We start from the raw sequence: 12,171 nt of genomic DNA, 5'->3' as shown, positions 1-12,171 counted from the left end.
GTTGGACAAGTTTTATATTGTATAACAGGATTTCCTGTGGGAGACACTTGAGAAGGGGGTGTGTAGGAGGCACTTCATTTGTTTACCCTGTTGCAGAGGTTACTTGTACCTTTATGTGAGACTTTATTGCAAGGAGCATATATATAAAAAACCAAGTGAAAGAGGAGAAAGCTTCCCTGTGGTTGCCCTAATTTCTTTTTAGCAGAGAGTAGTCATTTTTTTTAATATGTTAATTCTAGAACCTTTTCAAGAGGCAGCAGGAGTTGGCACTCAAAGATAAGAAATTAGAAGCTAACTAAAGGTTTTCTTACTTTAATGATTTCTAAGACAATTACCAAATACATGAATGCAGTGAAAACTGATGAGTTAAAACCTAAAAGCTGTTTTTATGGCAACAATAAATTATTAATAGTAACCCTTATTAACGATTTACTCTGTGCTGGGCCTTGTTCAAGGTTATTGTGTTGACTCAGTCTCAAAATAACCCTGTTGGGAGCTATTCTTATTTTCCTATTTCACATATGGTCCCTGAGACACAGAAAGGATTCATGGTCTTCCCAAGCGTATTCAGCTAGTAGGTGGTGGAGCTCAGATGGACCCAGGTGGTCAACCTTCCAGCATCTGTGTCCAGTCCCCGTGCCCCACTGCCTCTCTGAGGATCAGCTCAGTTGCCCAGAAACATCACTCCTCTCTGTAGTGACTTGACATCGTTATGCGGTTTGGGAAAGGTTCCGTTTTGTTTGTTTTGTTTTGTTTTTTTTTTGGTTTGTGGTAGCAAAATAAGTATGTCAGTGGCCCACATCGCTTTCCAATGATTTCTTTAAGATCAATATAAATGCAGTTTGGAAAAAGGTTTTGCTTAACGGTAGAGGATCCTGAGTGTAAGACAGCCATTGGTATTGAAAGGTTCTTCCTAGGCTGAAGTAGGATGTGGCTATACTCTCATTTTAGGAGAGCTAAGTGGATTTTTCAGTTCTGTTAAGGCTGGGATGAAATAGCTGAGTTAACAGCTGAGCTGTGAAGTCAGAGACTCCTGAGTTCCTCACTGGTCTCTGCCACCAGCAAGCTGTGTACTCTGAGCGCGGGGCCCTTGCAGCTCCTCTGTCCTTGGTGTGCAGTCGGATCTGCCTCCAGGACTTCCCGTGAGGATGAGTGAGAGCAGGTGTGTGTGGGGTCCTGGGTACCGTGTACACAGAGAGTATCTGTGTATCTCGGCTCCTGCTGGAATTTGGTGAAGAAACTCACATCCACTTGTCCTGGCTTCCTTTTCTGCCTGGAGTGTCATGGCTCTTTCATCCAAGTTGAAGAGGTGGCTATAGGAGCCGACACAGGTGCAAAACTAGGCAGGGTTGGTCCAGCTCTGCCCTCCTTAGCTGTCAGACCCAGGCAGGTGGCTCCACTTTCCTCTTCTTCCTCCTCCTCTTACTCTTGGGGAGAATTTATCTCCTCAGGGAGGCCACCTGGGGGCAAAGTTAGATCAAGTGCTGGCTTTTCTAGAGACCACTTCTTTAAAGATACAAATCATCCTGTTTTGTGATGTCATTTTGCTAAATTATTAAATTGTCTAAAAATACCAATTAATACATTTTAGAGCCCATTTTCCCTATATTTACCTAACAGTGCCATGTTTCTTCCTGTTGTAGGTGCTGGAGATCAGAATTTATTTACCTCCATTTACCCGACGCTTTCCCAACAGCTTCCAAGAGAACCGATGGAATGGAGAAGGTATGGCATCTCCCTCGTTGTTTTGTAGGCGTTTGAGTGAGTGAAGCAGTAAAAGTGAGAGCCTGAGTTCTAAGGAGACTGAGAAGAAGGGCCCATAATCTGTGGGCCTTTTTTTAAGGAACGTGTTGTTTTCTGAACAAGACCTAGGATGATAGAAATGGGGCACGTCTTCGGAGTCGCAGGCCCCTTGTATAGAGGTGACTTCTGACTCCTGGTGGCATTTTGTTAAGGAGATGTGCTTCCATATTCCTCAGTAGAGCTGGTGCCTCTGCGTCTTAACCAGGACTTTGTCACCCTGAGTGCCTGGGCCCTTCTCTTAAAGATGAGAAAGTGGACAGAAGGATGGTCTTTAAAATTAGGAGTGCAATCAGATCAGTCTTCCCATTGGCCCTGTTGTTAGTAATTGTTCCTCTAATGACTTGTTCTGAGGAAATAATTGACTTTGAATTATTTTACTGAAAAACTAACTTCTGGTAAGATTAGATATTATTTATAGAAAATGTTTGGATTGTTAATACTGTTTATTAATTGTTAATACCTGTTAATACTGGCAATCTGATTTTAACCAAGATGAATGAAAAATTTTCTGTTGTTATTCATGCTCATGTAATTCTGATTCTTGCTACATTATTCCTTTCTGACCACCAGTTTTTACCCTCCTAACGTGAAGAATTAACATTCTGGATGACTGTACCAGGCTCTCTGTTGAATCTAGTCTAATCTTTGTGCCTGCTTAGTGTTACAAGGAATGTATTTATTTACCAAGATGTAATATAAAGAATGTACAGAACTGGGAGAATTCTCTTACAGAACAATTATTCAACTATTGAGGAGGCCCAGTGTTGTGAATGAGAGAAAACAATTCAGCAAATGTAAGAATTTAATAATATCTGAAGAAATGGAGTGATTGGAAAGGATTTCAAACAAGTATACATTATTCAAACATTCAGAAAGATAAAAGAAATGAGAAATGGGGTTATGAGAAAAAAATGGAATAGAGACCCTGTATAGATTTAGTATGCATATTCTTTTCTTCACCTCCTTGAAAGCTAAATGAGAGGAGAGTACTAGAAAGGCCTCAATGTTTAAGGACAGAGAAGGCGCAGGTGGCAGCAGCGCAGACATGGGTATCTTTCTGGGAGCAGAAGGACGGGCAGAGGAGTGGGAGGGAGAGTGTGTCTGCAGAGGGGACACCCTGAGAAGCAGGCGGTCCCTGACAGGTGACGGGGCCCAGGACCTTGGGAGGCAAGGGCAAGACGGGGTGCAGAGGGGTGTGTGTGTATGTGTGGCTCTTTGGTATTGTTTGACATGTTAAAGTGTGTATATTTCACTTTGGCAAAAATGTAATTGATTAGATCTTGGGAAACAAGATTGAAGCAGAAACTTGACTTCATGCGCTGAACTTCTGTGTAGCTGAAGAACAGAGTGATGAGTTGGGAGATTGCACTTGGGAACTCCGGAGTTGAGCTGAGAGCCAGAGATGGAGGTCTGAGAGGAAAGCTGAGCCATGAAGGCTGAGTCCATAGGTTTCCATGTCCGTGTAGTAGGTATTTCAGAAGTGACTGTGGAGTGGGTAGAGGAACAGGCCCTGCTTGAAGCACTGGTGTCCAGGTTTTCCCAGAAGTGAGTTCGGAGATTTCAGGGGCTGCTGGATGTCAAGCAGAATGAAAACAAAACCAAGCAAACAAAAAGCAACATCAGGAAATAGGGAGAAAAGAAAAACCGAGTCTGCAGTCTCTTACAGCATTTAAAATGCAGCTTAAGATAGAGCATTTAAGAGGAGTACTTTGACTTGAGGGCTGTACCTTGACTCTCAGTCGTGTCCAACTCTTTGCTACCCCATACAGTCCATGGAATTCTCCAGGCCAGAATACTGGAGTGAGGAACCTTTCCCTCCTCCAGGGGATCTTCCCAACCCAGGGGTCAAACCCAGGTCTCCCGCATTGCAGGCCGATTCTTTACCAGCTGAGCCACAAGGGAAGCCCCACCTTGACTTGAGTTCTAAGGAGACTGAGAGTTGAGTTCTAAGAAGCCCCACCTTGACTCAAGAGTTGTGTGTTACTCACACAGCAGGAAGACTGTCTCAGCTGCCCCCTGGCCTTGGAGAGACAGGGTACCGCTGGGCCCGGGTGTCCGCACACCACCACACGGTGCTGTCCAGAGCCCTGCTCCCCTCTTATACTCGCTGCCGCCGCAGCGTGGAGATAGCTGGAAACATGCCGTCACCAGGAACATCTTCAGAGGTGTATGAGCAGAAACTGTCCTACTGTCTCTGAAGTAATTAAGGAAGGTGTCTCAAGGAAAACACATGTGTCAGGAACATGAACCCTGAATTCACAGGGTGAAGGGAGCAGCTGCCTGAAAGCAAATCATAGCAAATATTTCACTATATTATGGTGTCAGTGCTTTTAAAAATTAAAAATCCAAAATTTCAGAATGTGGAAGAAAGCAGAAAGAAAACAGTGTAGTATCTTTGTCCTGTTCAAGGCGAGGTAGACACTTACTGTACTTTTTGAAAGGGAAATTTAAGTTTATGCATATTAAAAATTAAAATGTAGATAACAACAGAAAAGAAATAGAAGATTAAACTTTCAAGCTAATAGAGAAAAAGGATGGAAAAAGAAAACTTGGTTAATCTCACCAAGGACAGAAAAAAACTAGCGTGAAATAGAAAATCCACAAGTTAAAGCATAATAACATTCAGTATAGTTGTTTTCAGTTTATTCATCATGGAGATTCCTTAGGTTAGACACAAGGAATAAAATCCATCTGTAGATATTTAAAAGAGACAACTCACTAGAGGTGGAAAACAGAGGTATGGAAAAGAGATGTATGTAGCCTAATTTATTTTTAGAAGTATAATAAAACAGTGTCCATACTCTGTGATAGCCATTGATTAGATGCGTGTAGCTTGTGGGATCTTTGTTCTTGGATTGAGGAAAATTGGAGGATGGGACTTCCCTGGTGGTGCAGTGGGTAAGAATCTGCCTTCCAATGTAGGTTTGATCCCTGTTCCAGGAAGATCCTACGTGCCACGGAGCAACTAAGCCCGTGAGCCATAGCTGCTGAGCCTGTGCCCTAGAGCCCAGCAACTACTGATCCCACGCATTGCAACTGCGGAAGCCTGCATGCCTGGAGCCCGTGCTCTGCAACAAGAAAAGCCCAAGCACTGCAACGAAGAGTAGCCCCACTTGCCGCAACTGGAGAAAGCCCACAAAGAGCAGCAAAGAACCAGCGCAGTCAAAAATAAATTTAAAAAATTATTTTAAAAAATTTCCTTGAGATGTCCTTTAAAAAAAAATTGGAGGATGGTGGTTACCGCTGTTTATGCTGTGCAAACAGAAACCTGTTCTTTTTCACCAGACAGTTCTCTTTTTTGGATAATGCAGTCTGTTGCAAAAATATTAGAGCAGTTTAAAGCTTTGGTAGTTTCAATCTGCACTTTTGACATTTGGGAAACTCTTTGCTTCTTTTATGGTGACTGTACACTGACATTTATTTTTCTCAGAAGTTTGTATTGTTGCAAATGGAGTTATGAAGAGCTTTGACACATTAACTGTTTAAAATAATTTATAGCATCTTTTCAAATGGAACATATAATAATTAAAATTCAGGGTTAATATCACCTATGCACTTCTGAATGCATAGATATGATTTGATTGTTGTCTTTTTTTTCCTTTTCCTTCTGCTGAACTTTCTCATGTTTCTCAGTGGCTTGTTCACAATTGTTGATAGGTCCTATGGCCGGGCTCCAAAGATGATTCACCTGGAGTCTAACTTTGTTCAGTTCAAAGAGGAGCTGCTGCCCAAAGAAGGGAACAAAGCTCTGCTGACCTTCCCCTTCCTGCACATTTACTGGACGGAGTGCTGTGTGAGTATTCATTCAGGGGGAGGTTATAATGGGTCGAGAATTCACAGGTCTGGGTTTTGCTGAGACAGCTATACTTTTTGAAATTTACTGTTTTAATTTTCTTGTATTCTCTTTTCTCCATTCTTCACCCAAGTGTAGGACTTTGCCATGGCTCATTTCTGCTCTGGCCCAGTGCAGTATACTCATCGTAATCACCAAATACAGTCTCCAAATTACTTCCTATGTTTCCGGTTCTTATGAGCCATCTCACTGTGTCCTGGTGGGCACTAGCTATTTCTAATATTTCCTTTCAGCTTTGTTTTCCTAACACCCTGTACTCACCACATGGTTGTTATTCTCCTTGAGAGTCCTTGTCTGTCTCTGGTACTGGTTGGCAGGCTCCCTGTAGGCAGGGAACTGTCTCCTAACTCACCACCTGAGTCTGGTGCAGGAGGTGCTCTGTGATGCCCATTGAGAGAGCGGACACTCCTGCTGTGGGCACCCTGGCCTTTACTGGTACTTGGCAGTTCTGTTCTCATGAACCTGAATCCTTTCACGAACGAATAGAAAATTCTGTGGGTCATTTGTTCTATCTGTTTCAACTCTAATAAAATAAGCATTTAGCAGTGTACAGAATACATGAATCATTACAGATTGTGACGTTTTAACCTGGATCTGAGGATGCAGAGTAGTTTTTGTAGTTCTAATGAGAAAGGGCTGGACGCTCACACCTGGGCTTCCTTCATCCTGGGCTCCCTTCACCCCGTGTACTTTTGACTTTGCTGATTTTGTAGCCTTTCCCTTAGGCTAGCTTATGTGAGGTGTTGTCCACCAGGGGGGCTTGTTAGAGATGCGACGCCTGGGGTTTTATTGGACCAGGCACATAGGCAACCTCTGCCTGGCACGTAGCAGTGCTCTGAACTCCTGGGGAACACAGAGGTCAGCACAAGCCATGTGATGGGTGCAGTGTGTGTGCAGGGAGGCACTCCTACTGCACAGTGACGGGAATCCTCCAACATCCAGATTGGATTTAGCACCAGGCTGAATCTTCCTGACCCAGACATCACCACAGCCTGCACACACCTCTTCCCAAGTTATCAGAAACCTGTGTGTGTTTCTCTTTTAGTGCTTTATAGTTTATTATCCTTATTTTGATGTTCAAGTTGTCTCAGGTTTGGCCAGTGAGAGTCACTTCAAACTGGCTCCTGCGGCCTTCTGAGCTCTTTCTAACTTTCGACACAACAGAATATTCTGGTTCTTGTCCCAACCCCTGTGTTGGAATCGGCCGTTTTTTCTCAGGGCCTTGGTCCCCCTGGCATGGTGGGAGTGGCCCTGCTGCTGCGCCAGTTGACTCCACAGGGCTCTGAAAGTACAAGTCTTAGAAATCATGACTTGATACTGATGCCTCTGATTTTAGCCTTACCCCAGGGCGCTGTCTTGCCTTAACCTGTTCTGTGTGTTTATCCACCTTGGCCCTGACAACAGGGGCACATTCACTTACCTGCTCAGGGCTACAGTATGCATAGAATAGTGTCAGAGTTGCTATACCCACGCGACAGCCTGAAACAAGGCTGGCTGAGACGAGTTCAGAGCTTGTGTGCAGTGCGTGCTTTCTCTGGCCTGATAGCCCACGTTCAGACCTGGTTGGGCTGGTCACTCTCAGGGTCATTCTTTTCAGTGTTTGCCTAGTTGCTCTGGCATGTTTATTTTTTCATGTGAACCTTGGTATTAAATTCCTTTTCTAAATATTTTACCTTTTTTGTTGCTATTGTCAGTGGGATTTTTTTCTCACATTGTATCTTCCAGTTGGTGACTTTTTGTGTATATGGAGACTGTTGGGTTTTTTTTTTCCATGTTAACCTTGCTGAATTTTTTTTTTATTGTTTGAGTTTGTTTTGTCATTGATTCTCAAAACCAGTGTCTCCAGGCCCCAAAGTCTAGGGTTTTCCAGTCATCCTGTGATGCCACCTGCAGAGAGTCTTGCTGCTTCCTTTTCAGTTCTTATGTCTCAGATTACTTTCCTGGTCTAGGACATTGTTAGTGGTAGAGACCGTGGGTATCCTTTCCTTTTTCCTGATTGGTAATGCCTGTGATTGGTACCTCCCAGTAAGTAGGGTGCTGGCTGTGGGAATCAGGTGAATTTGAATCAGTGTGTGAAGGAACTTCTATCTGTTCCTGTTTTCTTGAGAGTTTTTTTAATTAGGAATACACTGTAGAACTCTGTTAAAGGCTTTGTCATACCTGGTGGAGATAATCATATGATTTTTCTTACTTAGATCTACTAATATGTTGAATTACGTTACTGGTAATGGGTATTTTTTGATCCATACTTGTATTCTTGGTATATTCCACTTGGTCAGAGTATTATTTTGTTAATGTGACATTGGTGTCTGTTCATCTTATTTAGGATTTTTTGCATCTGCATTCACAAGTGGTTGGTCTTTAACTTTTTTGTGTATTGTGTTTATAAGGTTTAGCTATCAGTGTTATGCTTGATTCATAAAAATAACTTGACGGAATTCTCCTGAGAAATCATCTGGGCCTGGCATTCTCATGGGATAGTTTCTTGATCCTGTTCTGCATCCCTTCTATGAAAGTTGGTCTGTTTTAACCATTTGTCTACTTTGATAAACTGTGTTTTTCTTACAAATTTTACATTTCAGTTAAATTTTAAAATCTCTTTCCATTGAGGTGTATGAAGCAGTCTTTTTTCGACTTAAAATGTGCTGTGTGTCAATAGTTATTTCTCAATTGTTATTTCTTATTTTGTATATTGGTGTTTTTTTTTTTTCTTTCTTGATGAAATTAGCTAGTTTGATTTTTTTCCCCCCTCCTCCAGAACCAGGATTTTCATTTGTTAGTCTGATATACTGTTAGTACATTTTCTATCTCATTAATTTCTGCTTTCATTTTTTTACTGTCTCCTCCTTTTTGTTTTCTTATAGTTTACTTTGTTCTTTTCCTAGTTGTTTTGAGTTGGAAGTACATTTATCTTCATTCTTAAATTTTTAGTGATATAGGTCTTTAAAGATGAGAATTTAAATATATCCCAGGGCCACAGCTGACACCAGGTGGAGCAGATGAGCTGTAGACTTGGGAATAGTCAGTCTTCTGGGCCACTCTGTTCTGTAGTGGTTTGTTACAAAGTCACAGATAACTGTTTGAAAAGAAAAAAAACAGAAGATTGGAGGTGTTTTGATTGGGTTTGCCTTGAAATTGTTAATACATTCATCTGAGAAGAATTTTAATGATGATGCATCTTCTCCTCTGGGAACCATTCTTTATGGCTTTTTTGTGTTCTTTTGTAATGTGTTGTAATGTTTTTCATGAAAGCCTTACATTTTTACTGCAAGATGTATTTAGTGTTTGTGGACATCATGTTGTTGCTCAGTCACTCAGTCATGTCCGACTCCTTGCGACCCCATGGACTATAGCACACCAGGCTTTTTCTGTCCTTCACTCTCACCCAGAGTTTGCTCAAACTCATGTCCATTGAGTCGGTGATGCCATCCAACCATCTCATCCTCTCTCGTCCCCTTTTCTTCTTGCCTTCAGTCTTTCCCAGCATCAGGGTCTTTTCCAATGATTTGGCTCTTTGCATCAAGTGGACATTATAGATGATTTTTTTTCCTCCTTAAACTTATATTTCCTAGTAGGAATCCTGTGGAGGTTTTTTTTTTTTTTTTCTGTTTTAGTTTTGGTTATCATCTATTAGGAAAATTTCCGTGGGTGGAGAATCCCACCATGGGATTCCCTGGTGGCTCAGATGGTAGAGTCTGCCCACAATGTGGGAGACTTGAGTTCAATCCCTGGGTTGGGAACATCCCCTGGAGAAGGAAATGGCAACCCTCTCCAGTATTCTTGCCTGGAAAATCCCATGGTCAGAGGAGCCTGGTGGGCTACAAGTCTGTAGGGTCCCAAAGAGTCAGACATGACTGAGTGACTTCACTTTCACTTTTTCTTTTATTAAGAAAATTTTCTGGAGCAAGTTGACAATGTTTAGGATTTTAGATTTACAAGTAAAATTCCGTTGTGTTATTTTAGTGGTTGCTTTAGGGTTTATAGTCCCCACTGTAAGTTACACCTCCTTCCTTCAAGTCTGTTGTGCTGCTTGAGACAGTATACGAATATCACAGCACTGCCTTTCATTCCCCTGCCTCGTGTTACTGTGGCGTACATTCAGTCTTAAGTGTGTGCTAGACCGCACAGTACATTGTTGTTATTTTTGCTGTAAACCATCAAGCATGTTTTAAAGAAAATAAACCTGGGAAGGTGTGTCTTTCGTATTTGCTTGGGGCAGCCCCTTCCTTGTGTGGATCCAGGTTTTCAGTTGGTGTTAATTTCTTTCTGCCTGAAGGACTTCTTTCAACTTCTGTATAGTGCAGGTCCATTGGTGATGAGTTCTTCTCAGCTGTTAAATATTTGAGGAGCTATTTATTTTGCCTTTATTTTTGGAAAATATTTCCCTGATAGAGAGTTTTTGTTTGAAGGTTCTCCCTGCCGCACCCTCCCCCACTTTCAGCACCTAGAAGATGTTGCTTCACTGTCTTTTGGTTTTCATTGTTACCCATGAAAAATCTTTGATTTTTTTACTGTTATTTTGTACATAAAATGTCTTTCCTTTGGTGTTTTTTTTTTTTTTTCCCAAATTGATTAATTAATTAATGCCCGCACTGGGTCTTGGTTGCTGCCTTTGGGCTTTCTCTAGTTGTGGCAAGTGAGAGCTGCTCTCTAGTTGTGGCACATGGGTTTCTTATTGTGGTGGCTTCTCTCATGGAACACAGGCTCTGAGGCTCTTAGGTTCAGTAGTTGTGGCTCATGGGCTCTAGAGTGCAGCCTTAGTAGTTGTGGTTCATAGGCCCAGTTGTCCCATGGCATGTGGGATCTTCTGTTATCAGGGATGGAACTAGTGTTCCCTGCATTGGCAGGTGGATTCTTAACCACTGGACCACCAGAGAAGTCCTCCTTTGTTGTTTTAAGATTCTTTTTTTTTTTCCATTTAGTTTTATTCATTGGAGGCTAATTACTTTACAATATTGTAGTGGTTTTTGACATACATTGATGATTCTTTTTCTTTATCAGTGATTTTAAGCAGTTTGATTATGATATGCCATGGCGGAGCTTCATTTCTTGTGCTTGGATTTTGGGTTTTTGTTTTTGCTTTTTTCCTTCCGCGATTTATGATTTTGATCAAATTGGGAACATTTTTGGTCATTATTTCTTCAAATATTTTTTCTGTTCCCCTTCTCTCCTTCGGGGACTCCAGTAACCTCTGTGTGAGGTCACTTGACATCTCCTAAGTCCTTGAATTGTAGACATTTCATCAGTCTTTTTCTCTGTGTGTTTCATTTGGATAATTTCTCTTCCTGTGCCTTCACGTTAATTGATTGTTTCTTCTACAGTGTCTCATCTGCTCTTAGTCCTACCCAGTGTATTTTTCAGTTTAGACATTGTGGTTTTCATCTCTTTGAGTTCCTCAGGGGTCTTTTCCTTCTTTTAAAATATCTTTCCTGTCTTTGCTTAGCATCAGTCTTTCTCTGCCTTCATGAACATATGAAATACGGCAGCAATAGCTATTTTAATGGCCTTGTCTATTAATTCTGTTATCTGTATTTACTGAGTCTATTTCTTTTGAGTGATTTTTCTGCTTTTTATAGATCTTATATTCTTATTTCTTTACCTGCCTGGCAGTTTTTTCTTGGATGCTAGACATTGTGAATTTTATCTTGTTCGGTGCTGTTATTTTATATAATCCCAGAAATTTTCTTGTGCTTTATTTAAGTTACTTTTAAATTTGATCCTTTTTGTTGTTGTTGTTCAGTTGCCAAGTTGTGTACGACTCTTTGCGACCCCATGAACTCTAGCCACACCAGGCTTCCCTGTCCTTCACTATCTCCTGGAGTTTGCTCAAACTCATGTCCATTGAGTCAGTGATGCCATCCAACCATCTCATCCCCTGTCACCCCTTTCTCCTCCTGCTTTCAGTCTTTCCCAGCATCAGGGTCTTTTCCAATGAGTTGGTTCTTCACATCAGGTGGCCAAAGTATTGGGGCTTTAGCTTCAGCATCAGTCCTTACAATGAGTATTCAAGGTTGCTTTCCATTAGGATTGACTGATTTGATCTCCTTGTAGTGCAAAGGATTCTCGAGATTCTTCTCCAGCACCATAATTCGAAAGCATCAATTCTTTGGCACTCAGCTTTCTTTATGATCCAACACCCACATCCATACATGGCTACTGGAAAAACCATAGCTTTCACCATACGGACCTTTGTTGACAAAGTGATGTCTCTGATTTTTAATATGCTGTCTAGATTGGAACCTGGTGGGCTGCAGTCCATGAGGTCGCAAAGGGTAGGACAGGACTGAGCGACTAAGCCCAGCACTAGATTGGAGGATATATGTGTGTATATGCATATGTGCCCCCCACACGTGTGTTCACATAGGTGTTTACCTCCACATGTAACTCTCTGTGCCCATGCATGCGAACATGGGCACACACACAACCCAGTTCCAGTGCACAGGGTCGGTTCTCATTCCTCCCCTTTCTGTGTGTGTGACTTTCTCCAGCTCGGAGAAGCCAGGCACTCACTGTCC

At 41.9% G+C, this 12,171-nt stretch overlaps 1 protein-coding gene across 2 annotated transcripts in view; it reads left to right on the top strand.

The window, feature by feature from the left end:
- The window catches only part of TRAPPC10 (trafficking protein particle complex subunit 10), an 84,255-nt gene that overhangs the window by 25,516 nt on the left and 46,568 nt on the right, over window positions 1-12,171 (top strand). For both annotated transcript variants that reach the window (XM_061167476.1, XM_061167477.1), the window contains exons 2-3: window positions 1,644-1,725; window positions 5,461-5,596. In XM_061167476.1, the coding sequence (XP_061023459.1) occupies window positions 1,644-1,725; window positions 5,461-5,596 (218 nt within the window). The remainder of the gene's footprint in view (window positions 1-1,643; window positions 1,726-5,460; window positions 5,597-12,171) is intronic.

The sequence above is a fragment of the Dama dama genome, chromosome 19 (genome assembly GCF_033118175.1).
Source record: "Dama dama isolate Ldn47 chromosome 19, ASM3311817v1, whole genome shotgun sequence".
NCBI classification, from domain to species: Eukaryota; Metazoa; Chordata; class Mammalia; order Artiodactyla; family Cervidae; genus Dama; species Dama dama.
The sequence above is the reverse complement of the archived record's forward strand: the minus strand, read 5'-3'. Positions and strand labels throughout refer to the sequence as shown.